At 56.2% G+C, this 24,292-nt stretch overlaps 1 protein-coding gene across 1 annotated transcript in view; it reads left to right on the forward strand.

The window, feature by feature from the left end:
- Positions 1-24,292, forward strand: part of birc6 (baculoviral IAP repeat containing 6) — a 75,298-nt gene that overhangs the window by 13,931 nt on the left and 37,075 nt on the right. Inside the window, 50 exon segments of the mRNA XM_030106042.1 lie at positions 89-220; positions 876-1,007; positions 1,221-1,387; positions 1,465-1,598; positions 1,679-1,840; positions 1,922-2,053; positions 2,237-2,334; positions 2,412-2,559; positions 2,707-2,840; positions 2,997-3,143; positions 3,234-3,421; positions 3,516-3,830; positions 3,915-4,014; positions 4,093-4,307; positions 4,395-4,603; positions 4,709-5,085; positions 5,175-5,394; positions 5,491-5,627; positions 5,697-5,834; positions 5,908-6,035; positions 6,128-6,259; positions 6,822-7,037; positions 7,130-7,313; positions 7,382-7,588; positions 8,105-8,238; positions 9,254-9,407; positions 9,535-9,651; positions 9,765-9,958; positions 10,047-10,173; positions 10,450-10,560; positions 11,000-11,258; positions 11,351-11,922; positions 12,210-12,385; positions 12,470-12,566; positions 12,761-12,955; positions 13,033-13,233; positions 13,316-13,595; positions 13,671-13,927; positions 15,009-15,117; positions 15,225-15,455; positions 16,122-17,001; positions 17,116-17,259; positions 18,153-18,282; positions 18,521-18,652; positions 19,581-19,624; positions 19,626-19,743; positions 19,829-20,002; positions 21,698-21,897; positions 23,026-23,359; positions 23,441-23,658. Coding sequence (XP_029961902.1) covers positions 89-220; positions 876-1,007; positions 1,221-1,387; positions 1,465-1,598; positions 1,679-1,840; positions 1,922-2,053; positions 2,237-2,334; positions 2,412-2,559; positions 2,707-2,840; positions 2,997-3,143; positions 3,234-3,421; positions 3,516-3,830; positions 3,915-4,014; positions 4,093-4,307; positions 4,395-4,603; positions 4,709-5,085; positions 5,175-5,394; positions 5,491-5,627; positions 5,697-5,834; positions 5,908-6,035; positions 6,128-6,259; positions 6,822-7,037; positions 7,130-7,313; positions 7,382-7,588; positions 8,105-8,238; positions 9,254-9,407; positions 9,535-9,651; positions 9,765-9,958; positions 10,047-10,173; positions 10,450-10,560; positions 11,000-11,258; positions 11,351-11,922; positions 12,210-12,385; positions 12,470-12,566; positions 12,761-12,955; positions 13,033-13,233; positions 13,316-13,595; positions 13,671-13,927; positions 15,009-15,117; positions 15,225-15,455; positions 16,122-17,001; positions 17,116-17,259; positions 18,153-18,282; positions 18,521-18,652; positions 19,581-19,624; positions 19,626-19,743; positions 19,829-20,002; positions 21,698-21,897; positions 23,026-23,359; positions 23,441-23,658 — 9,740 coding nt within the window.

Here is a 24,292-nt window from a genome sequence, read left to right on the forward strand (position 1 = left end):
ATCCCACTCGCTCAGCATTCCCTCTTCTCACTCCACCGCTGTTCTTCCCTCCGTCTGATCGTTCCGCTGTTTCCTCCCTGTGCTGCAGAGACGGCGGTGGACAGACAGATCTCCTTCCCTCTCTCCAGCGTCCTCCATGCCAACGGGGAGAGGAACGGCCAGCCGCTGCTGCACGACTTCTCCGAGGACATCCAGTTCATGGACATCGAGGAGACGTCAGGTAAACCTGAACCACACGTCACAATGAAGACGACTGCTGGTCAAGGCTGCATAATGTTATAGAATCACCTGTGGAAGTCTGGATGACTGCAAAAACTCTCAGAAGCAGATCAGTTTGTCAACTTTGTGCCAGTGAGACACTCAGGACTGTCCTTTCACATCTATTCTTTCTAAAACTGCTTCTTTTTGATGGCTCCCAGTTAACCAGTCATATTGACGATCCAGTGGTCTTGTGTTTGCTGAGAATGAATGTACAGCACATGGAAATGGGATTCAGACAGTGCTTTGTCATGTTTGTGTTTTACGTGTCGCAGTAGCAATGGGTTTGCTGTTGGCGGCGCAGATCTAGGTAGAAGGCGTCAGATGACTCTGAAACTGTGACGGCAGCAGAAGTGAAAGGATTGCTCGCTCATGGCTGCAGCATGCTGAAACATGCTGAAGGCAGCGAAGGAAGTTCCACTTTAAGCATTTTCCAGATGAACTCCGATAGACTGAAACCTGCTGTTTGCTCAGCTGAGCTCAAACTGACCGAGATGTGTTTTATTTCTGAACCGTCGCTGATCTCTGGCGTCGCCCGCGCTGTGCCGGTCAGGTGTTGCTTTCCTCCCGCCGTCACGACTTCCTGATCCAGCGGCGGCTCCTCTTGTTCGCTGCAGGCTCCGTGCTGTGTCCGTTCCTGGAGGACCACAAGGAGGACATCCTGTGCGGCCCGGTGTGGCTGGCCAGTGGGCTGGACCTCTCTGGCCACGCCGGCATGATCAGCCTCACCAGCCCCAAGCTGGTCAAAGGTAGGACATGTTTTATATTTTATAAAGACCTGTTTCTGTGAAACTAATGTAATGACATATTGATATAAGAAAGTCTCATCATTATGGAAGCACATTATTTACTCTGGAACTGACAAAATCGCCGGTTTTTAAACTGTTTTTTTGTTTTTGTTTGGATGTCTCTTGAGATCCACATTGATCGTGAAGCACGCCGTGTGTGTTTCTCCGCTGCAGGCATGGCGGGAGGGAAGTACCGCTCCTTCCTGGTTCACATCAAAGCGGTGAGCGACAAGAGCATGGAGGACAGCCCGCGGCCCGTGGTGCGGATGGCCAGCGCCAAGCCTCAGGGCAGCAAGGCGCACTCCCTGTCCACCCTGCTGCAGCGGGCGCAGGCCTCCAAGGTGCCGCCCTGCCTCCTGCAGCCCGTTCCCGGCAGGAAGTCTGGCCTCGGGCTTACCTGCTGTGTGTTTGTTTGCAGGACAAGGTGTCTGCGGTGAAGACGGAAGGCTCAGCGCCGTCAAAGAAAGTAGAAAACCTGCGAGGCTGCGACCTGCTGCAGGAGGTTTCCGTCACAATCAGGAGGTTCAAGAAGACGTCCATCCCCAAAGAAAGGTCGGAGCCCCTCCCGCTCTAACGGTTCCTCCCCATCTGGGCGTCACGCTGACCGCCTCTCCCCCCCGCCAACGTTTCAGGGTGCAGCGCTGCGCCATGCTGCAGTTCCTGGACTTCCACGAGAAGCTGCTGGACGCGCTGTGCCGGCGCACCGAGGGCGGCCCGGCCACCGAGCACGCCCAGAGCCTCATCCTGGACATCCTGTGCTGGCTGGCCGGGGTCTTTTCCAACGGGCCCTGCAGGTGCGTGCGGCCCGGCGAGGCCCCCTCCGCCCCCTCGGCCCGGCCGCTCCCCCGGATGACCCATCCTCTGCTCTGTTCCAGCCTAAGAGAGGGGAAGGAGGGCCTGCTGGCCAAAACCCGCTCCAGGCTGACCGACATCGTGCGGGTGTGTTTCTTCGAGGCCGGCCGGAGCATCGCGCACAAGTGTGCTCGTTTTCTTGCACTTTGTATCAGGTAGGAAAACAGCTCGGATGCTTCTGGAAGATCCTCAGGATCGCTCCCCCACAAAAATCCTAAAAACGTTCCTATTGGGACTTCTGTGTTTGAGATTTCATGGGAATAGATGACTTTCTCCTCAGATTAGCTTCCCTCTGAATGAAGGTGTTACTGTGAGACTGTGCCGTTTCCTCCCTGCAGTAATGGGAAAGCAGACCCCAGCCAGCAGGGTTTCGGCGTCAGCCTCCTCAAGGCCCTGTTGGATAATATGCCTTACTTGCCGGCGGCGGCGACCGGAGGTGAGTCCCCGAGACGTGAGTCCCTCCACGCCTTCAGCCGGCGGCGCCGCCTCACGCCTCCTCCCTCCTCCTCCCAGGCTCCGTCTTCTGGTACTTCGTGTTGCTGAACTACGTGAAGGAGGAGGACCTGGCGGGCTGCAGCACGGCGTGCGCCTCCCTGCTCACCGCCATCTCCCGGCAGCTGCAGGACCGCCTCACGCCGCTGGAGGCCCTGCTGCAGACCAGGTAGCCGTGACGCTCGGCGCATTTCAAATCCCAGACCTGCCTTCATCCCGGACTGTCACGGTTCTCTGTGCCAGCATATTTGTTGCCGTAGAACAGGTTGAACGTTAATGCCAGCTGTGCAGTCGATGAACTCTCTGTTCCGTCCAGGTACGGCCTGTACAGCTCTCCGTTCGACCCGGTGCTCTTCGACCTGGAGGTCAGTGGCTCCTCCTGTAAGAATGCCTTCAACAGCAGCATCGGCGTGCAGTCAGACGAGATCGACCTCTCTGACATCCTCTCAGGTAGCGCCTCCCGTCCAGCCCAACCCGTTGATTCTGGTCTTTAAACCGCCCGTAGCAGTGATCGTTGGTTCACCGGTGGTCTTTTCCCACCCTCATTTCTCATGTGATTGTCGGAGTTTGCATGTTTCCCTGAGCCGTTGTGTCTGCGGCGTGCAGGGAATGGGAAGGTGAGCAGCTGCGCGGCGGCAGAGGGCAGCTTCACGGCGCTGACGGGACTCCTGGAGGTGGAGCCTTTGCACTTTACTTGTATCTCCACCAGCGACGGCACGCGGGTGGAGCGGGACGACGCCAGCATGTTCACCGGTACGTCCGCCTCGGTTCTGGCGTTGGCCGTGGCTCCCGGCCCCCTCCCCCTCCCCCTCCCCTCCCTGAACCCCTGCGCTCTGCCTGCAGTGAGCACGTTCGGCGTGACCCCGGCGGTGGGCGGCCTGTCCACGGGGACGGTGGGCGAAGCGTCCACGGCCCTGAGCTCGGCGGCCCAGGTGGCGCTGCAGTCGCTGTCCCACGCCATGGTGTCGGCGGAGCAGCAGCTGCAGGTCCTGCAGGAGAAGCAGCAGCAGCTGCTCAAGCTGCAGCAGCAGGTGATCCATTCATTAGATATTTGAAGTGTTTCCGGTCCTGAGAAGCTGAAATGTGCGCCGTGCCGTCACTGACTGCTCTCTGCTCCGGGAACAGAAGGCCAAGCTGGAGGCCAAGCTGCACCAGACCACCTCGGCCGCCGCCGCCGCCGCCGCCTCGGGCGTGGGACCCATCCACAACTCTGTGCCTTCCAACCCCGCCTCCGCGCCCGGCTTCTTCATCCACCCCTCCGACGTCATCCCGCCCACGCCCAAGACCACGCCCCTCTTCATGACGCCGCCGCTGACGCCGCCCAACGAGGCGGTGTCCGCCGCCTTCAGCGCCGAGCTGGCTCACCTGTTCCCCGGCTCCATGATGGACCCGGGACCCGTCAACCTGGCCGCGCACAAGAACACGCAGAAAGCCAAGCCGGTGAGCGCACGGGACTACTCCAGAGCGCCGAGGGTCTTCATCAGCGTCCCGTAACAGGAAATGTGTGTTTTCTCCTTCCTGCAGAGCCCCATGGGAAGCGGTCTGGCTCTGGCCATTTCCCAGGCGTCTCACTTCCTGCAGCCGCCTCCTCACCAGTCCATCATCATCGAGCGGATGCACTCAGGTACTTCAGGTCTGTTTGTCTGAATGTGAAGTGGAGGAGCGTGGCTCACGGTGCACTCTGGCCGCCGCCCCCCCCCAGGAGCGCGTCGCTTCGTCACGCTGGACTTCGGCCGCCCCGTCCTGCTGACCGACGCCCTGATCCCCACCTGCGGCGACCTGGCGTCCCTGTCCATAGACATCTGGACGCTGGGCGAGGAGGTGGACGGCCGCCGGCTGGTGGTGGCCACCGACATCAGCACGCACTCCCTCATCCTGCACGACCTGCTGCCGCCGCCCGTCTGCAGGTTCATGAAGGTCGGTTTGGCTCGAGGGAACAGCGGCACTCCAGGTCTCTGATTTCGGAGCTCCTCTCATCCCCCCATCTCCACCGCCCTCTCTCAGATCACTGTGATCGGGCGCTACGGCAGCACCAACGCCCGGGCCAAGATCCCTCTGGGCTTCTACTACGGCCACACGTACATCCTGCCCTGGGAGAGCGAGCTCAAGCTGATGCACGACCCGCTGAGGGGAGAGAGCGAGGCGGCCAGCCAGCCCGAGGTGGACCAGCACCTCACCATGATGGTGGCGCTGCAGGAGGACATCCAGTGCAGGTGAGGCGCCACCAACAGGAAGGGAACCGTGATCCAGTCCGTCCACCGGCAGGGTTTCACTGTACGGCGGCTCCAGACCTCACTCCCTCCCCTCCCTGCTCCCAGGTACAATCTGGCGTGCCACCGGCTGGAGACCCTGCTGCAGAACATCGACCTGCCTCCTCTGAACAGCGCCAACAACGCCCAGTATTTCCTGCGGAAGCCGGACAAGGTGGTGGAGGAGGACCAGCGCGTCTTCTCCGCCTACCAGGACTGCATCCAGCTGCAGCTGCAGCTCAACCTGGCGCACCACGCCGTGCAGCGGCTGCGTGTGTCGCTGGGCGCCAGCCGCAAATCGCTGTCCTCCTCCTCCGCCGCCACCGCCGCCGCCGCCGCCTGCCCGGAGGCGCAGGAGCTGGTGCACGGCTCGTCCACAGAGCAGCTGAGGACAATCATCCGCTACCTGCTGGACACGCTGCTCAGCCTGCTGCACTCCAACAACGGTCAGTGTCTTCAGGGTCCTGAAGGCGGGAGTGTTCCCCTCTCTCTGAACCGGTGTGTAACCCCCCCATCTCCCCCCGTCGGTCTTCAGGTCACTCGGTCCCCTCGGTGCTGCAGAGCACCTTCCACGCTCAGGCCTGCGAGGAGCTCTTCAAGCACCTGTGCATCAGCGGCACGCCCAAGATCCGTCTGCACGCCGGGCTGCTGCTGGTGCAGCTGTGTGGCGGCGAGCGCTGGTGGGGGCAGTTCCTCTCCAACGTGCTGCAGGAGCTCTACAACTCGGAGCAGCTGCTCATCTTCCCCCAGGACAGGTACGAGTCTCTGAAGGCGTGGTGTGGCGCCCGCCGCTCCTCTGAGCGCCGTCCGGGGTTTCCGGCGTTCCTCACTGTGCTCCCCTCTACCTGCAGAGTGTTCATGCTCCTGTCCTGCATCGGCCAAAGATCCCTGAGTAACAGCGGCGTGTTGGAGGGTCTCCTGAACCTGCTGGACAGCCTGCTGTCGCCGCTGCAGCAGCCGCAAGCCGCCGCCCAGCGCCGCACCGAGGGTATGGTCGCCCGCAGAGCGCCTGATAGCGCGCTGACCGGCCCCCCGTCACGACGTGTGTGTTTTCCAGGTGTTCTGGACATCCCCATGATCAGCTGGGTGGTGATGCTGGTGTCCAGGCTGCTGGACTACGTGGCCAGCATCGAAGACGAGGCGTCGGGAGCCAAGAAGCACCTGGGAGGGAAGGAGCGGGAGAGACCGCTGACGGGTAAAGAGAGGTTTCCCTCCGTCATGTCTTCAAAGTAAAGACGTCTGAAATAAAGTGTGTGTTTGTGGTGCAGGCATTCAGTGGAGCTTCATCAACAACAGCCTTCAGTCTCAGAACTCCAGCAGGTCGGCCAAAGGCAGCAGCAGCCTCGATCGCCTCTACTCACGCAAGATCCGCAAGCAGCTCGTCCACCACAAGCAGGTAAACGTGTCTGGAGCCCCGGGGCCGAGGGGGGGGGCAGGCGGCGCGTCCGTTTTTTGGTACTTGTATTTACCGTGGCCTTTTCATTGTAGCAGTTAAATCTATTGAAAGCAAAACAGAAAGCTTTGGTGGAGCAGATCGAGAAGGAGAAGATCCAGAGCAACAAAGGCTCCTCCTACAAGCTGCTGGTGGAGCAGGCCAAGCTCAAACAAGCCACGTCCAAGGTGAGGCGCTCCGAGACACGCCCGCATCGGTTCAGCTGGAAAAACCCTCTGAGGAACATCCCAGACAAGAACAACAGTCTGAAACCCAGTTTAGCTCAGTTTCACGCTTTAATTCCAGGAGCAGTGACAAAGGTTTATCTGCTTAGACACCAGAATCCAAATCCACTGCTCCTCCAACACTGTCTTTTTCTGATTAGTCTGGTCAGCTCCAGGTCTCCTCGACGTTACAACCAAACTGCAAAATACAGCTCCGGACATTCAGATGTTTCATCACATTTTTGATTTTTAAGTGAAATAAATCAGTTTGGTTTCTTCAACCAGCTGAAAACAGGACTGAAATAAAATCAATCTGGAATTCAGAAATATTTCCTTATCTTTATAAATCTAAATACTCTAGAGACAAACATCTAGAATGTATAATTTAATCGAATCCTGTATAATAAATCATCACACAGGCAGAATCAGGAGGTTTCTGTTGCTCTTTTCTCCAAAAGTGAAAATAGAAAGAAAACTGGACAGAAGATGAGGTCGTCGTTTTTTTTTTTGTTTCCGTTCCTTGAAGCACTTTAAGGACCTGATCCGTCTGCGGCGGACCGCCGAATGGCCGCGCTCCACGCTGGACACGGAGTCCACCGCAGCCAAAGAGGCCCCGGAGGTGGAGCCGCTGCCCTTCACGCTGTCCCACGAGCGCTGCATCTCGGTGGTGCAGAAGCTGGCGCTCTTCCTCCTCTCCATGGACTTCACCTGCCACGCCGACCTGCTCCTCTTCGTCTGCAAGGTAACTCGCCGGACGCACGCCGCCGCCGCCGCCGCCGCCGCCCCGGAGGCAGAACGCCGCATGTGAAACTTACCCGCCGTGGCGTCTTCCAGGTCCTCGCCAGGATAGCCAACGCCACCAGACCCACAATCCACCTGTGCGAGGCGGTGTCGGAGCAGCAGCTGGAGCGCCTGCTGCTGCTCCTGGTGGGGACGGACTTCAACCGGGGGGACATCTCGTGGGGCGGGGCCTGGGCTCAGTATTCCCTCACCTGCATGCTGCAGGACATCCTGGCAGGTGGGCGACTGCACGGCCGTTCACTTCGCTCCGTATGGTTCTCGTCTGACGCCTCCCCCCCCTCCCAGGTGAACTGCTGTCTCCGGGCTCGCTGGACGTCATGGACGAGGTGGTGGTGGTGGGCGAGGAGGCCGGGGCCTCGTCGTCCTCGGCGGGGGCGGGGCTGGGGGCGGGGGCGGGGCCGGGGGCGGACTCGGACGACTCGCTGCCCCAGCCCGCCCCCATCCCCCTGGTAGAGAGCATTGACGAGGCCCTGGTGCCCGATATCATCGCAGGTACTACCGGGACCTCCTCCGTTTTCCAAAGTGCGTGGGTAGCCCCGTCCACTCGACACACACACACACACACACACACACACACACTCACACACACACCCTGACTCTGTGCCATGTCTAAAAGGTTTATTGTGGTCACACTCTTCTCTTTTTTCATAGCTGCATGTTCCCAGATTTTGTGGACAGTACGGTTCTCATGGTTCTGATGGTTGTGCTGTTAGAGCGGCCTCTCAGAGCGACAGTCCAGACACATCCACGCTCCATTTGGGCTTGAATTTTCTTCAGCTCTCATTCATGAAACCTTTTTTTTTTTAGTCTTTCTGTATTTTAAACTGTGCCTCTGACTGCTGCCCGTGTCTGGACCCTCGCTCCGAGAGGATGCAGGAGCCGCAGCATTGTGTGGATCGGCGTTAAAATTGCCCAGTAACGTGCTACAGAAAGCCTTTCTCTTGCTTGTTTTTGTTTTTTTCTAGTGTGCTTGCTTGGCAATATTAAAGCTGTTTTCATTATCCAAAGGTGCTCCACCTCTGTCATCTTTGGAAAAAGATAAAGACATAGACTTTGACTTGCTACAAGACCTGATGGATGTTGATATTGATCCTTTAGATATTGATTTGGAAAAAGATCCACTTGCTGCCAAAGTGTTCAAGGTACGTGGACTCCTACTGCCGTCCTTCACTGTGTGTGTCCCCGCTCTGAGCTGTGGCTGCAGTCGATTCAAGATCAGAGCTGCACGATATATCGTCCACTTATCGTCACCGCGATGCTCGAGCTGCGAGGCATGACATGTTGGCTCATCGTCCTACGGCACAGAATAGAAATAAAAAGACACTTGACTCACAGTCATAGTTCCAAAACTTGAAGATTCCATCGTCTTGTCCTGGCAGTGTGTGAGATTGATCCTCCACGTTCCGGCGTGTTGACTGGTATCGTGCAGCTCTGGTCTGGAGGCGTCACATCGAGATGTTGTGATTCAGGACAGGAGATTCTCTGTTCCTTCATCTGCAGTCGCAAGAAAAAGTGTGTGAACTCTCTAGGAAACAGGTTGGACTGTAACGCTCACTGCCTTTAAACCTGCAGTAGAGGGCGCCACTTCAAACATCAGGTCCATCAAGGTTAAGAGTTACTTTCAAGAGGAAGTCGAATATAACATCTCAGTTCTCGGACAGTCTTTCAGATTTCCAGTATTTCCACCACAGATTGCTCCTCCGCTGTGCTTCACCACAGCTCTCCTGTCATGTTTTCTTTCTGGACACGTCTACATCTGCGACTCGCACGTAGAACTGATGAGCTTGTTGTTGATGAGATTCATGTTTCTCAGAGTTCACACAGTTTCTTGCCACTGTAGCAAAATTACTGAACGTTTTCAAGAAATGAAAGTCGCTCCTTCATAAAATGTTTCATCTGATCCTGTCGTAGAGCAGTAATCGAGTTTTTCATTTTCCACTTGAGCTAAATCCTGCTGATTGACTGTATTAGAATGTTTAATCACAAAAACAAAATGCAGTCCATACCATATATTGATCTCATGAGGCAGTGTGTCGGGTGTAGTCATGTGGACCAGGTGAAGACCTGAGTCCGTTGTTCACTGGAGGGTAAGTTGAGAGGAGAGTTGCTGGACCGTGTCCTGATGTGCGTCTCCCCCCCCCTCGTGTTCATCCTCAGCCTATTAGCAGCACCTGGTATGACTACTGGGGCGCTGACTACGGCACGTACGGGTACAACCCGTACATCGGCGGGGTCGGCATCCCCGTGTCCAAACCGCCGGTGGCTGCCGAGAAGCCCGGCTCTCAGGGTCTGTCGGTGTCCGTGTCTCAAGGTGAGCGCAGCGCCGGCCCGCTTCACGTCCAGTACGGTTTCCACGCACGCCGGGGTTAATGTGTATGTGTGTGTGTGTGTGTGTGTGTGTGTGTGTGTGTGTGTGTGTGTGTGTGTGTGTGTGGCAGCCCTGGACGCCCGGTTGGAGGTGGGCCTGGAGCAGCAGGCCGAGCTGATGCTCAAAATGATGGCGACTCTCCAGGCAGACTCCATCCTGCAGGCCCTCACTTCCACTTCCTCCACAGGTGAGCCTGACCTGCCGACTGTCCCGCTCCGCCCCGCTCCGCCCTGCCCCGCCCCGCCCAGCCGCAGAATACTCACCCTGTGTGTTCACATGTGTTTCCTGTGGCGCTTCCAGTGAGCCAGGCCTCCAACGGCACAGACGACTCCCTGCTGAGAGCCCTCCACGGAGGGGGAGGAGGAGGAGGAGGGGGAGGGGGAGGAAGAGGCTCTCCTCCAGCCAGCAGCCTGGTGGTTCAGCCCTCGTCCATCCCCATCCTGAGCGCCTGCTTCAACAAGCTCTTCTCCATGCTGCAGGTCCACCACGTGCAGGTCAGACCCGTGTGTGTGCCCCCCCGGACCCCCCCCCCCCTCAGAGTCCCTGTGTGACAGACTGACCTGGACCTTCCTTCTCTTCCAGCTGGAGTCTCTGCTGCAGCTCTGGCTCACGCTCAGCCTCAACACCTGCTCCAGCGGCGGCGAGGAGAGCGGCTCCGACATCTTCCTGTTCAACGCCAGCCGAGTGCCCACCATCCCCCTGAACCAAGGTGCCCCCTGCTCCGCCTCTCCTCCTCCTCCTCCTGGGCGTCCTGTGTTAACCCTCCCCCCTCCCTGTGTGTGTGTGTGTGTGTGTGTGTGTGTGTGTGTGTGTGTGTGTGTGTGTGTGTGTGTGTGTGTGTGTGTGTGTGTGTGTGTGTGTGTGTGTGTGTGTGTGTGTGTGTGTGTGTGTGTGTGTGTGTGTGTGTGTGTGTGTGTGTGTGTGTGTGTGTGTGTGTGTGTGTGTGTGTGTGTGTGTGTGTGTGTGTGTGTGTGTGTGTGAGCAGCCTCCATCAGCAGCTTCCTGACGGTGCTGGCCTGGTACCCCAACACGTCCCTGAGGACCTGGTGCCTGGTGCTGCACTCGCTCACCCTGATGACCAACATGCCGGCCTGCGGTCAGTCCTGCCCCGTCACACACACACACACACACAGTGTCTCACACACACACACACACTGTCACTGCTTCGATGCTGCATAATATTTACCTTGAACTATATTCAGAAACTTCTGCTTTCATCACTTTTACTCTGAAACTAATTGATCTATGGACAGTTACAGACAGGAATCATGTACAACTTTTATACTTGTATCCATCACATTTATGTTGGAATATATTGGAATCGGTAGCGATTCGTGACTCTGTTGAAGAAATTTGAAGCTGCAGACAGAGACGTGTGTGATTGTTGTCAGCTCAGTGCTTTGCCACATATTTGACGGTACGCAGAAGGAACATGAGTGTGTTTTAGTCAGTGTTACTGTATTGAACAATCGATGGGAATGTGGAGGGTTAAGGTGGAGGCCCTGCTGTCCTCTGACCCGTGTTTGAACCCGCAGCCTCCGGCGGCGGGCTGAGCTCTCCGGAGAGCACGGCCCAGCAGATGGTGTCGGACCCCACGCTGGTCCACGTCCTGGTGCGCTTCCTGTCCGGCAGCAGCACCAACGGCACCAGCCAGCACAGCTCGCAGGTGGGGCCCACCGCCACGCAGGCCATGCACGAGTTCCTGAGCCGGCTGCAGGTCCACCTGTCCTCCACCTGCCCCCAGATGTTCAGCGAGTTCCTGCTCAAGCTCATGCACATCCTGTCCACGGAGAGGTACGCTCCGGAGCCGAAAGCCGGGGACGCCGCCGCCGCGAACCGTCTCTTGATGTGTTGTGTCTGTGTGTGTGCGGCCTTCCCGGGCTCAGGGGTCCGTTCCAGGCGGGCCAGGGTCCGCTGGACGCTCAGGTCAAGCTGCTGGAGTTCACCCTGGAGCAGAACTTCGAGGTGGTGTCGGTGGCCACCATCTCCTCCGTCATCGAGTCCATCACCTTCCTGGTGCACCACTACATCACCTGCTCCGACAAGGTGGTGTCCCGCAGCGGCTCCGACAGCTCGGTGGGCGCCCGCGCCTGCTTCGGCGGCCTGTTCGCCAACATCATCCGGCCGGGCGACGTGAAGGCCGTGTGCGGCGAGACCACGCGCGACCAGCTCATGTTCGACCTCCTCAAGCTGGTCAACGTGCTGGTGCAGCTGCCCCTGTCCGGGGACCGCGAGTTCAGCGGCCGCCTGCCGCCGGCCGGCGGCGGCGCCGCCGACAGCAGCGTGTCGGACGAGGAGAAGGTCTGCGGGAGCAAGGAGAGCGTGGCCGGCGGCTCGGCGTCCAGCCAGGGCCCGCCCGCCGGCGTGGCCGACCTGGTGCTGGCCAACCAGCAGATCATGAGCCAGATCCTGTCGGCGCTGGGCCAGTGCAACAGCAGCGCCATGGCCATGATCATCGGTAAGAACGGCGTGCTCGCTGGGCGAAGACGGAGGCGCTCATTAAGTAAAATCCACGTGAAAATTAGTTTCTGAGTTTTGTTGTTCTTGAGCTGTTTATCGTCTTTGTGAGATGATATCGTCTTACTGTAGCCTTTTGGAAGCATAAATAACACCTCACAACACGCTTAATGAAAAACTAAGGACAGGTGGAACACTGCTTAGAAATAAGCCTCAAAATCATAAAGAAACAAGAAAAACCTGAAGTTTAATGGTGGTTCAACGGGTCCGCCTGTTTTCCCCCTGCAGGCGCCAGCGGACTGCACCTGACCAAACACGAGAACTTCCACGGCGGCCTGGACGCCATCTCGGTGGGCGACGGCCTCTTCACCATCCTCACCACGCTCAGTAAGCGGGCCACGTCGGTGCAGGTCATGCTGCAGCCCATCCTCACCTACATGGCCTGCGGCTACATGGGCCGACAGGTGAGCGCCGGCCGCCGCCCACCGCCCCCCACCTCCCACCCCCCGCCGCCACGTTGATGTTTACCGATGAACTGTGACCCCCAGGGCTCCCTGTCCACCTGCCAGCTGTCCGAGCCGCTCCTCTGGTTCATCCTGCGGGTTCTGGACACCAGCGAGGCTCTCAAGGCTTTCCATGACATGGGTGGGTCCACACGCCACATGCTAGCGCTAACGCTAATGCTCGTGACCTTTGATTGCTTGGTCATTGCAGTGGAAACATGAACCTGTTACCTCAGGATCAACAGAAGTCCAGGCATTCGGGGTTTTGGTTGAAATGATATTTTTCTCATAAGAAACATTGAGAACCTGCTTCCTGCTTCCCCTGGCGTCCTGCAGGGGGCGTGCAGCTGATCTGTAACAACATGGTGACCAGCACCAGAGCCATCGTGAACACCGCCCGCAGCATGGTGTCCACCATCATGAAGTTCCTGGACTCGGGTCCCGGGAAGGCGGCGGACGGCAACCTGAAAGCCCGGATGCTGACGTCGGAGCCGGACAACGCCGAGGGGCTCCACAACTTCGCCCCTCTGGGTGAGTCGGGCTGACGTCCGGCAGCGGGACCGCCGTGCCGGCCGACACGCGCGCTGACTTTCAACCCGCCTCCTCAGGCACCATCACGTCGAGCAGCCCCACGGCCCAGCCGGCCGAGGTGCTGCTGCAGGCCACGCCCCCGCACCGCCGGGCCCGCTCCGCCGCCTGGTCCTACATCTTCCTGCCCGAGGAGGCCTGGTGCGACCTGACCATCCACCTCCCGGCCGCCGTGCTGCTCAAGGAGCTCCACATCCAGCCGCACCTCGCCTCCCTGGCCAGTGAGTACCGCGGCCGCCGCTCCCGCGACCCCCGACCTTTACGCTGAACTTTACGCCTTTACGCCTTCCCCCCCTCCCCCAGCCTGCCCGTCCTCGGTGTCGGTGGAGATCAGCGCCGACGGCGTCAACATGCTGCCCCTCTCCACGCCGGTCATCACCAGCGGCCTGACCTACATCAAGATCCAGCTGGTGAAGGCGGAGGTGGCGTCGGCCGTGTGCCTGAGGCTGCACCGGCCGCGGGACGCCAGCACGCTGGGCCTGTCCCAGATCAAGCTGCTGGGCCTCACGGCCTTCGGCAACACCTCCTCCGCCACCGTCAACAACCCCTTCCTGCCGTCCGAGGACCAGGTGTCTAAAACCAGGTAGGGCCGGCGACCGGGACGCCCCTCTCCGTCGGGCGCCGGCCTCGCCGTGACCTTTCGCCTCCTCCCCCTCAGCATCGGGTGGCTGCGTCTCCTCCACCACTGCCTGACGCACGTGGGCGACCTGGAGGCCATGATGGCCAGCGCCGCCGCGCCCACCGCCAACCTGCTGCAGACGTGCGCCGCCCTGCTCATGTCGCCGTACTGCGGCATGCACTCGCCCAACATCGAGGCGGTGCTGGTGAAGATCGGCCTGCAGTCCACGCGCATCGGCCTGAAGCTCATCGACATCCTGCTGAGGAACTGCGCCGCCTCGGGCACCGACCCCGCCAGTGAGTCTCACACACACACACACACACCCGACGGTCATCAGAGACTCCGGACGCAGCGGAGTGAGATGGATCCTGGTCCAAACTCGCCGAGCTCAGGTTTCCTCTGCCGCTCTTCTGTGTTTACCTCAGATGAAAAAGGACTTTCTTCACTGAGTGAGTGATTCAGGTGCATTTGGCTTTAGACCGGTCGTTTTTCAGATCGATTCAACCGTCCGCTGGTTGTTTCTGTAAACGGTTCAGTCACATCAACATTATTATTGCTTCAGGTTGATTCTGAAAGTTCTGTTAAAACAAGACGTGAAACTATCAAGAGGCTGCAATCTGACATCGGGCTGCTTTTTGGCTGCAAATTTCAGAAATTAAAGGTCTTCTAGAGATATCTGAGCAGAAAATAGTGTTTATGTAATGGGGTGGGAAAAGATCGAGTCACATAAGTTTTGTGATTTTTTTTTTTTAGACTTTTTTTTCCCCGTATTATTTAGACGGTATTAAATGGCTTGTTTTTGACAAGACTTATTATATTGTTTGTGCAAATTAAAACAATATCAGTTTTTTTTTTTACCATTGAACTTCCTTTTGAAAAGCTTTGACTTGAAAAGAAGCAAAAATAATTGCATAAAAGATGCATTTTTTTTTAACTCAGCTATGTCATCCTCGTGTCTTCTTAAAATACAGTACAGACTAATGTTTTAATTTGCATCGTCAGATGTGTACATTTTTGGGGGAAATATGTCTCCTGATATAGTTTGTAGACGTCATCATTAAACTTTTTCACATCATCTGGTTTTAAAGCCAGCTAAAAAACACAGAAGTCGCCCGAATCAAAGAATCACAAATGTCGTCCCAGCCCCATTATGTACGAACTTTAACATCATTTAAATGAAGAGTGAACCAGAACCAGCAAAGTCTGCAGGAGAAATTGTAAAATCTGTAGTTTTGTCGTGAACAAAAAGCTGAACGCTGTTTGGAGCTGGTTTCAGTCGGCGCTCCGCCGCCGGTCTTGTTCAGAGCTACTCTGGAAACGGCGGTCTCTGCTCCCGACGCCTCCTGACAGTCAAACTATATCTGTGCTCCCCTGCAGACCTGAACAGTCCGCTGCTGTTCGGCCGGCTGAACGGCCTCTCCTCGGACTCCACCATCGACATCCTGTACCAGCTGGGCACCACGCAGGACTCGGGGACCAAGGACAGGTACCGCTCGCTCCGTCAGGGTCGTCCTCGTCACGTTTCGCTGTCCCCCGCCCCCGGCGGCTCCTCCTGCTGAGTCGTGGCTGAAAGCTCTCTGTCTCCCCCTGCAGGATCCAGGCCCTCCTGCAGTGGGTCCACGACTCCTCCCGAGTGGCGGCGCACAAGATGAGCGTCCCGGCGGGCTACGGCGGCCACGGCGGCCCGTCCGCCTCGTCCCGGGAGTACGGCCTGCTCATGCCGTCGCCGTCGCACCTGCACTGCGTGGCCGCCATCCTGTGGCACAGCTACGAGCTGCCGGTGGACTACGACCTGCCGGCGCTGCTGGACAGGGAGCTCTTCGAGTCAGTGGCCCGCTCGGGGTTCTGTGCTTCACGGGGACGTGTTGAGGAAATCCCAGCTTGGTTTGAAACAAAAACATGAGGAATAATCACAAGAGACTGTCAAATTAGGCTAAACTCTTCTTCTTTTATTAGCTTTTAAAAAGGATGAACATGTGAAACATCAAACAGGGCAACTGCAAAAAACTTCTATAAATGCTTACTTTTTATGTAGATTTCTGTTTTTAAACTGAAATACAAGCAAGATTTGAGGTTTTCTCACCAATATTCTGCTCACAGTGTGAGAACAGTAACAGCGATGACCGGACACCCCAGCTCCGGAAAATCAGCCCTCAGTGATGAATCTGAACGTTTAGACCATCTTTATTCCTCCATCTACGACATGCAGGCTGAACCCGGCTCACACACGCACACAAAATTCCATCTTTAAACTGACGATGTTTCAGCGATTCTGAGTCATTTAGCCACAAAACACTGAAAGCAGCTCCATTTTTGAAGTGGTGTGAATATCTCTCATGTTTCAGTTTTCAGCCACGTTCTGGCTTTATGTACAAAACTGGGTCAAATTTTTAACTTTCTGCTGAAAGCTGTACTTTTGTGACTGAATTTGAAATGTGTGTGTGTGTGTGTGTGTGTGTGTGTGTGTGTGTGTGTGTGTCCTCCGTCCAGGCTGCTGTTCAACTGGTCGATGTCGCTGCCGTGTAACATCGTGCTGAAGAAGGCGGTGGACAGCCTGCTGTGCTCCATGTGCCACATCCACCCCAGCTACTTCTCCCTGCTCATGTCCTGGATGGGCATCGTGCCGGCGCCCTCCGCCACGCACTCGCAGGCGCAGCACCGCCGCCTCGCCATGACCGACGACGGCAAGAAGCAGCACGACGCCGACGCCACGGCGGCGGGGCTCACCGACGACTCCAAGCACGCCCGGCCGCCCGTCAGCCTGTCGGAGTCGCAGCTGGCCACGCTGGCGGCCGCCTCGCAGTCGCCCGGCGCCATCGAGCAGCTGCTGGACTCGGGCCTGCCGTCGCTGCTGGTGCGCAGCCTGGCCCAGTTCTGCGTGGGCCTGCTGGCCGGCGCCGACCTGCCGCTGCCCGCCGCGCAGGCCGAGCGGCGCCAGCACCACGCCCACCACCCGCACCACCACTACCACCACGCCCCGCACGGCCGGCCGCCGCTGGCCGCCGAGCTGGCCGCGCCCGTCCTGCGCTTCCTCACCGAGGTGGGGAACAGCCACGCCATGAAGGACTGGCTGGGGGGGCCGGAGGTCAACCCGCTGTGGACCGCCCTGCTCTTCCTGCTGTGCCACTTCAGCGCCAGCGCCGGCTCCAACGCCGGCTGCCAGCCGCTGAGCCCCGGCCCCGCGGCGGCGGCGGCGGCCCCTCCCCCTCCGGCCCAGCCGCCGCCCGCCGCCGGGCGCTTCTCCCTGGCGTCCTCGGGGCAGACGGGGGGGCTCACCACCCAGCAGAGGACCGCTCTGGAGAACGCCACCGTGGCCTTCTTCCTGCAGTGCATCTCCTGCCACCCCAACAACCAGCGGCTCATGGCTCAGGTACACACACACACACACACACACACACACACACACACACACACACACACACACACACACTTTCTGACGGCGAAGCGAGCAGCATAAAGAGGGTGTGGTCCGTCTCCCCCGCAGGTCCTGTGTGAGCTCTTCCAGTCGGCGCCTCAGCGGGGAAACGTGCCGATCTCCGGAAACATCTCCGGCTTCATCCGCAGACTCTTCCTGCAGCTGATGCTGGAGGACGAGAAGGTCACGGTCTTCCTGCAGTCGCCCTGCCCGGTGAGTGACGGCCGCTCCGCCCCGGGTCCCCAGACCGCCGTCCCCGCTCATTATCGATGCTGTGAGCCGCTGTGGGCACAAGGGGGCAGCGCAGCCCCGTCTCTCAGCCGCCTCCACTCTCACAGACGCCTCTCCTCCTCCTGCGCTGTGATTGGCTGCCACACATCTGTGTTTGGCTTTTAATGAGACTCTGTGTGTCGAACAGCAGCGTCGCTCGCTTCATTCAGCATTCAGTCGTTTGAATGAATCACTGGGACGATAAAGCAGTCAGTCTGAAAATATCATTTGTCTGACATCTATAAAGAAAGAAATGTTTTTGTGTCGCCACAGCAGCTTTAATGCCCTTTCTCAGTCACCTCAGTCTGAATCTATCAGGCTTTCCTCTTGTTTAAAGAAACATTAACGAGATGAACAGATTTGAGAAGGAATGTCGTGAAGCGTCATCTGACAGTTAGAAATAAATACAGCTAAATTGTTGGAATAAAAAGTTAATATTAACACAAACAGTGTAGTTTTTGAGCACCTTCCTTCCTTGATAAACATTGCTATGTGTTCGAAGTCACGTGCACACTGGAGAGCAGCGCTCGTCTCTGAATAAAGCTTCAAAAGTAAAATTCAGTCTTTTAACAATTCACCCTTACAAAGATGAAAAAAAATGTGTGAGACGAAGCGAGACGAGAATCTCAGTCTGATGTTTATAACTTCTTTTAATTCACTGACTTACGAGTCAAGTATACCAGCTGGACTCGAGACAAAATAAACTTAGAATAAACTTCAAATAAAGGCTTCTGAAGACTCCCTGGAGCTCAGCCGTATTCTCACAGCTCACCAGTGTTTCCTCTCTCCTGCTGGGACTTGATGTTTTTGTTTTTTGTCTTTTCTCGTGTCCTCAGTTGTACAAAGGACGCATCAACGCCACCAGCCACATGATCCAGCACCCCATGTACGGAGCTGGACACAAGTACCGCACCCTCCACCTGCCCATCTCCACCACGCTGGCCGAGGTGCTGGACCGGGTCTCCGGTACGTCTCCCGGCCCCTCTTCAGATGTTAAGAGTGCGGCGTCCTCTCTGTGCGAATGTGCGGTTTCATGGTTAAAACAACCAGCAGCGCCCACTAGTGGCCTGGCATGCTCACTACATCGGCGTCGTCTGGCCCTCGGGTTTGCCAGTGTGAGCCACGCTGTTAGCCGTTAGCTTGTGGCCTCCCGTTGACCTCCAGCAGCCCATCATAACTCCGTGTCCTCCGTCCGTCCCCGCAGACACGCCCAGCATCACGGCCAAGCTGATCAACGAGCAGAAGGAGGACAAGGAGAAGAAGAACCACGAGGAGAAGGAGAAGATGAAGGCGGACAACGGCTTCCAGGACAACTACAGCGTGGTGGTGGCCTCGGGTGAGTCCGCCTCCTCCGGACACCTTTACCTGCAGATTTGGTTTTATTTGGTTCATGTTCCACACTGATGTTCAAACGTGGTCTCATCTCCAGGCTGACAACAGCTTAATAGGAGAAAAAACAGTAGAATAAAAGCATTTACTGAGAGCAGAAAATAAAAAAAAAAAAGCAGAAAGCAGCTTAAAAATGTATGCAAGAGCTGTCAAACTACCATATTTCCAGCCACTCACGCCACAGCGGTGCATTCAGGTAACTTGGAAGCGTAGGAACTCACAGAATGCAACATACCGGGAAAAATTTACGCCTACAGCAAAGATGCTCCAGTAATAAGTGTGTAAATAAATAATAGGGAGAATTCAGTGACGTTGACAGGCGCTGTTGTGGGTCCTTCTTCTTTGGGGCTTTTCAGCAGCTTTCATCCCAACTGTTGCACTAGCGCCATCTGGTGGCTCTGGTACTCCCGACTGCAGTCACTGGCCATTTTTGAGAACATTAAAGCACTTCAAGTTTGCCTTGTAGCCTGAAAAATATGGTAAAATGATTAATGTTGCTGGTTCAGTGTTTTTTATGGAAATAAAAAAAATATTGAAAAATAATAAACAAAAGGAAACAAACAACAGTGAACAGAAAATATCGAAGAAAAAAGGAGCCGGTGGGAAAAAAAATGTCCAGTGTGTCTGTTGAATAGTTATAAAAACGGTTTTAGCATGTAAATATATGATTAACATAATGGTGTCACTAGCAGTGCTAGCATTAGTGTCAGCACGTTGGAGGTAGCTGCAGCAGTGCAGGTGCTGTGTGTACCGCTTGTGTTTTAGTTTAGTTTTTTTGTTTTCCTGTTCTCATGTGTGTCCGCTCAGATTGGAAAAACTCTTCTCCTCAGTGTCAGCTTTATGAACAGAAGTCTGTGTTTTCCGTCTCCCGTCAGGCCTGAAGTCCCAGTCCAAGCGGGCGCTCTCCACCCCTCCCCGACCCCCCCACCAGGCGGGGCCGCGTCCTGAGCGACAAGCTGACGGCCTCGTCCGGCGTGGACCCCTCGGCCAAAACCATCAGCGTGCCCGTCTTCCACCTCTACCACAAGCTGCTGCCAGGTACCGCCGCCCCGCCCCGCCCCGCCCCGCCCCGCCCCGCGCCGGAGCCTCCGGGCTGACGCTCCGCTCCGTCTGCTCCCTGCAGGTCAGCCCCTCCCGCCCGAGATGACCCTGGCTCAGCTGCTGACGCTCCTGTACGACCGCAAGCTCCCGCAGGGCTACCAGTCCATCAACCTGACGGTCAAGCTGGGCTCCAAGGTCATCTCCGACCCGGGCCTCTCCAAGACCGACTCCTTCAAGAGGCTCCGCACCGAGAAAGGTACCACAGCCTCCACGAGCTCTGCACACCCACACGTCGGATTCACTGCAGCTTTCATGGTTTCGCCGGACTAGAAAAGGGTGGAAGTGGAAGGCTTGAGTCGTGTGAATAGAAGGCGGTTTCAGGCTCGACGTGAAGCGGCCCAGAGGTGAAAGTCACCCCCTCCTCCCCCCCCCGGTCCGTTTATATTTAGCCTCCGTTGTGCAGACTCATGAGTCAGGACCGGGACAGATTAATTCAGAGCTTCGGTGTGTGGTTTGGATGAGATCAGCTCTGAAACTGGACCTTCTCCTGCCGTGCACAGGAGAGCGGTCAGTTCAGGCTCTGCAGGCAGGTACACTGTTCCCTGGGCCGAGAGAAAGAGCACTGTGCTACTTCCTGTGCAGTAACACGGCTCAGTTTATCGGCTCCTCCAAACTGTCCCCTCCAAAAACACTTCCTCCTCCATGAACTTGAGGAAAAGTCCCGGCGGCTCAGACGCGAGCCGCTCGATGGGGTCAGTCATTATCTTTATTTCGCCAGTATTTCCTCCCCGTGCGCGGCTGCTGCATGCAGATAGCCTCATTAGGCCAGCTGTGGAGATTAGACACACAACGCCTCAGAGTGACCAACAAATAGCAGGAATTAGCGGCCGGCCGAGTCTCCCAGGCTTCATTTCCTCGGTCAGTCCGCCGAGGACTGGAGCCTGACTGCTGCCCCGGGTTTCGCCACATCGCATAGAAAATGTTCAGGAAGTCATTGAGGCCAAGTGTTCTGGCGAGTGGTGGTGCTGTGTGTGTTGGAGGAGGCGTTTCAGAGCAGGTCAAACTCTTGGAAGCAAACTGTCTGCAGCTTGTTACAGTGAGATGAAGGCGAAGAGACAGAACGTCACCGTCATTCACCTCAATCACTTTCTAGACTAGTTGTGATGGAAACCTTTTTATTTCTGTGTTTTCTGGTCTTTTTGAAACTGTATCAAATCAAAGTTATTATTATTCCTGAGTTTAATGACAGTACCTGGCTGGGAGGCTCCAGCTGAGGCAGGTTAATTGGAAATGAAAAACTTCAAATGTCTTTTATCTTAACAAAAATTGAATAACTGGAATTTAAAATGAATCTCACATAAAATAAATTGTTTATTGAACTTTGCCGTCATCTTCACCGATGGAAGACGTAGCTTCATGGGATGCTTATCAAGCTCTCAAATGGTAAAATGTCGATTATTTCACCCTCCCGCGATGCGTCGCTGCATCTTGACCCTTCAGGCGAGACACAGCAGCTCAGTCAAATCGGGTTTATTCTCCTCGCTACTGGAAATTTCTCTCACTGTGATCATTCTTCCTTCTTCTGCTCACATTTAAAAAGATGATCCATAAGAAGGAACCTGGCAGCCTGTTCTGGAGGCTCACAGTTTCATGAACAAACCTTTCTTTTGTTCGACATTATTTCTGTTATTTAGAGTTTATATGTACATTCTGCATATCCACAGCGATGACGTATTAGTTATTCTTTCAGATATTGATATGCTCAGAGAAGTAATGCTGTTTAGTCTCAGTAAAATGAACTTTCCTGATTGCAGTAGTTGTTTTTGTCTGTTTTTGTGTTGAAATGTGGTCAGTAGCCACCAGTCGTTCTAGGTGCAGCGATGTGTGTCTGAGAAGCCAGTGGCGACAGTGCATGAACATACAACAGGCCCTCTGTTTGCTCTGCTTGCAGTGGATCACTGCGACATGCTGAGCAGCTGCCCGGAGGACGAGCCCATGACGCCCGGCGAGGAGTGCCTGGACGCCGCCGCCGACGAGTCCCTGCTGGAGACCAGCCCCATCCAGTCCCCGCTGCAGGTGTTCGCCGGCATGGGCGGCCTGGCGCTGATCGCGGAGAGGCTGCCCATGCTGTACCCGGACGTCATCCAGCAGGTCAGACTCCGCTGCAGCCCGGCGGTCTTTATTGATGACGGTCTGAACGACACAAATCTGGGTGTTTGATTTTTACGTAGACAGATGTGGGCATCGTGGCGGCCATCTTGGATGAGGACCCACTTAGCTTCCATTCATTTTTAAAAATCGCACAATAAAAATCAGCATAACTCATTGAATTGTTAACACGTCTTGACACAAACGGCAGGCGGGCAGGCGTGATCCAGGAAGCTTTTATTTTTACACATTTCAAACAAATAGTTTTAGTAGACGGTCACCGTTCCGGTCATGTTAACGATTCGGCGTGCTGCGTTCACTGTCTTCTTGTCAGGCTGGTGTGCGTGATGAGAGCAAATTAACCTGATCTCTATAAGATAAAGCAAGAGCCTGAGAGCGAGAAGTGAAGCGTGGAGGAAAGCCTGAGGACCATCTGCTTTTTGGCAGCAGAGCAGGGTTTGGTCCTGGTGTGTCTTCACATGAGGACGTTCTTAAATCTATCTGCCGCTCAAATCACCTGCATGTGGCCCGTCTCTCTGGGAATGCAGTGGTTTCTGTGAGGTGGAGGGAAAATCTAAATAAATCGACATCGATCGAATGTAAAACTGTTATTTATTTTGTGTAAGTTTGATAGAAAAGTGAAAAGAATCGATTTGTTGACAGACATTTTGTAGTTGTTGGTTTTTTCCATATGGATGTTTGAGTCTCAATACGAAGCTCTTACTTCATGCGGCGTCGCTGCTCCTGTCGGGCTCCTGTCGTGAGTAGAAACGGAATAAAGCGTCGCTGCTGTAGCTGTGGAACGACACCAGGGCAGATCGTTTGAACATACGTGACGAATACTGATCCGCTGAGCCGAATCATCGGCGGCGGACCGACTCCTTCCTGAGATCGGAGCCCCGTCCGGCCGCCGTCCTGAGCGACGGATGATTGAGAGCTCTGCGAAAGCTAATATTACACCAAAACACTCTCTCCAAGGTCGGGAACGAGCCGCAACGACTCGCTGGGATATTGTATGCAAAAATGGCGGCGCCGATTGCCAAATGGCTCTCCGCTTGATTAAAGCGGGAGCTGGTGCTTTGCTCTGTTGCCGGTTCTGTGTTCGATCCCCTCCGACTCGCTCGCCCACAGGTCAGCGCCCCCGTGGTGCCGTCCGCCACGCAGGAGAAGCCCAAGGACAGCGACCAGTTCGAGTGGGTGACCATCGAGCAGTCGGGCGAGCTGGTGTACGAGGCGCCCGAGTCCATCGCCGCCGAGCCGCCGCCCATCAACAAGCAGCAGTCGCAGTCGTCCTCCTCGTCCTCGTCCTCGGTGCAGACCATGTCGCCCATCCCCGCCCACTCGCTGGCGGCGTTCGGCCTCTTCCTGCGCCTGCCCGGCTACGCCGAGGTGCTGCTGAAGGAGAGGAAGCACGCGCAGTGCCTGCTGCGCCTGGTGCTGGGCGTCACGGACGACGGCGAAGGCAGTAAGTGTGGCGGCGCCGCAAATAGAAACACCGTTTACAGCACATCAAGCACAGATCAACCACGTTGCTCCTCCTTCCCAGGTCACATCCTGCAGTCGCCGTCAGCCAACGTGCTGCCCACGCTGCCGTTCCACGTGCTGCGGGCGTTGTTCAGCAGCACGCCGCTGACCACCGACGACGGCGTGCTGCTCAGGCGCATGGCTCTGGAGATCGGCGCCATCCACCTCATCCTGGCCTGCCTGTCGGCTCTCAGCCACCACGCACCGCGCAACCCCAACGCCACCACCAGCGTCTCCGAGGTACGGTCCGCACAGACGGCCGTTATTTCATCCCTGCAGATCAGAGGCACGAAAATGAAACAAGGCAGCAGAACACTCAACAAACACAGCTGGACTAGTGGGACTGAGGGGAAAGAGAAAGAACACTGTTATTTTGCAGAGCAGGTCTGACACTAGAGACATTAACATCGTCTGCATAAAGTCGTCATCGAAGGCTCTCCTGATGCAGTGCAGCTCAACCCGCCCCGTCTCCCGGAATTCAAACAAGCTCTCAGTAGTTTTTCCAGTCTGCCAGCTTCTCATTGAGCAGTTTATGAGCCACAGCAGAAGATATCCACACCCAGCCTGGATGCTCTCCCCCTCAGCTGCAGAAACACTCCCACCGCTAACAGAATGACACCTTCCCCCCTCGGAGTGGGAGGAATCGTATCAGTTTGAACCGCCCTGACCCGGACGGGTGCTTTATTTTACCACGGTCACTTAAAGAAGTACAGAACGTCAATAGGTTGAACTTCTCCACACAGCCCGCTGTACGGGGATTGTTTGGAACTCTTGTTTGGCACCACTCTCATTTGTTCACAATAATTTCCAGACCTTCAAGCCACGGCCGATCTCTCTCTCTCTCTCTCTCTCTCCCCCCCCCTCCCTGAGTGAT

Source organism: Salarias fasciatus, chromosome 13 (genome assembly GCF_902148845.1).
Source record: "Salarias fasciatus chromosome 13, fSalaFa1.1, whole genome shotgun sequence".
Classification (NCBI taxonomy): Eukaryota; Metazoa; Chordata; class Actinopteri; order Blenniiformes; family Blenniidae; genus Salarias; species Salarias fasciatus.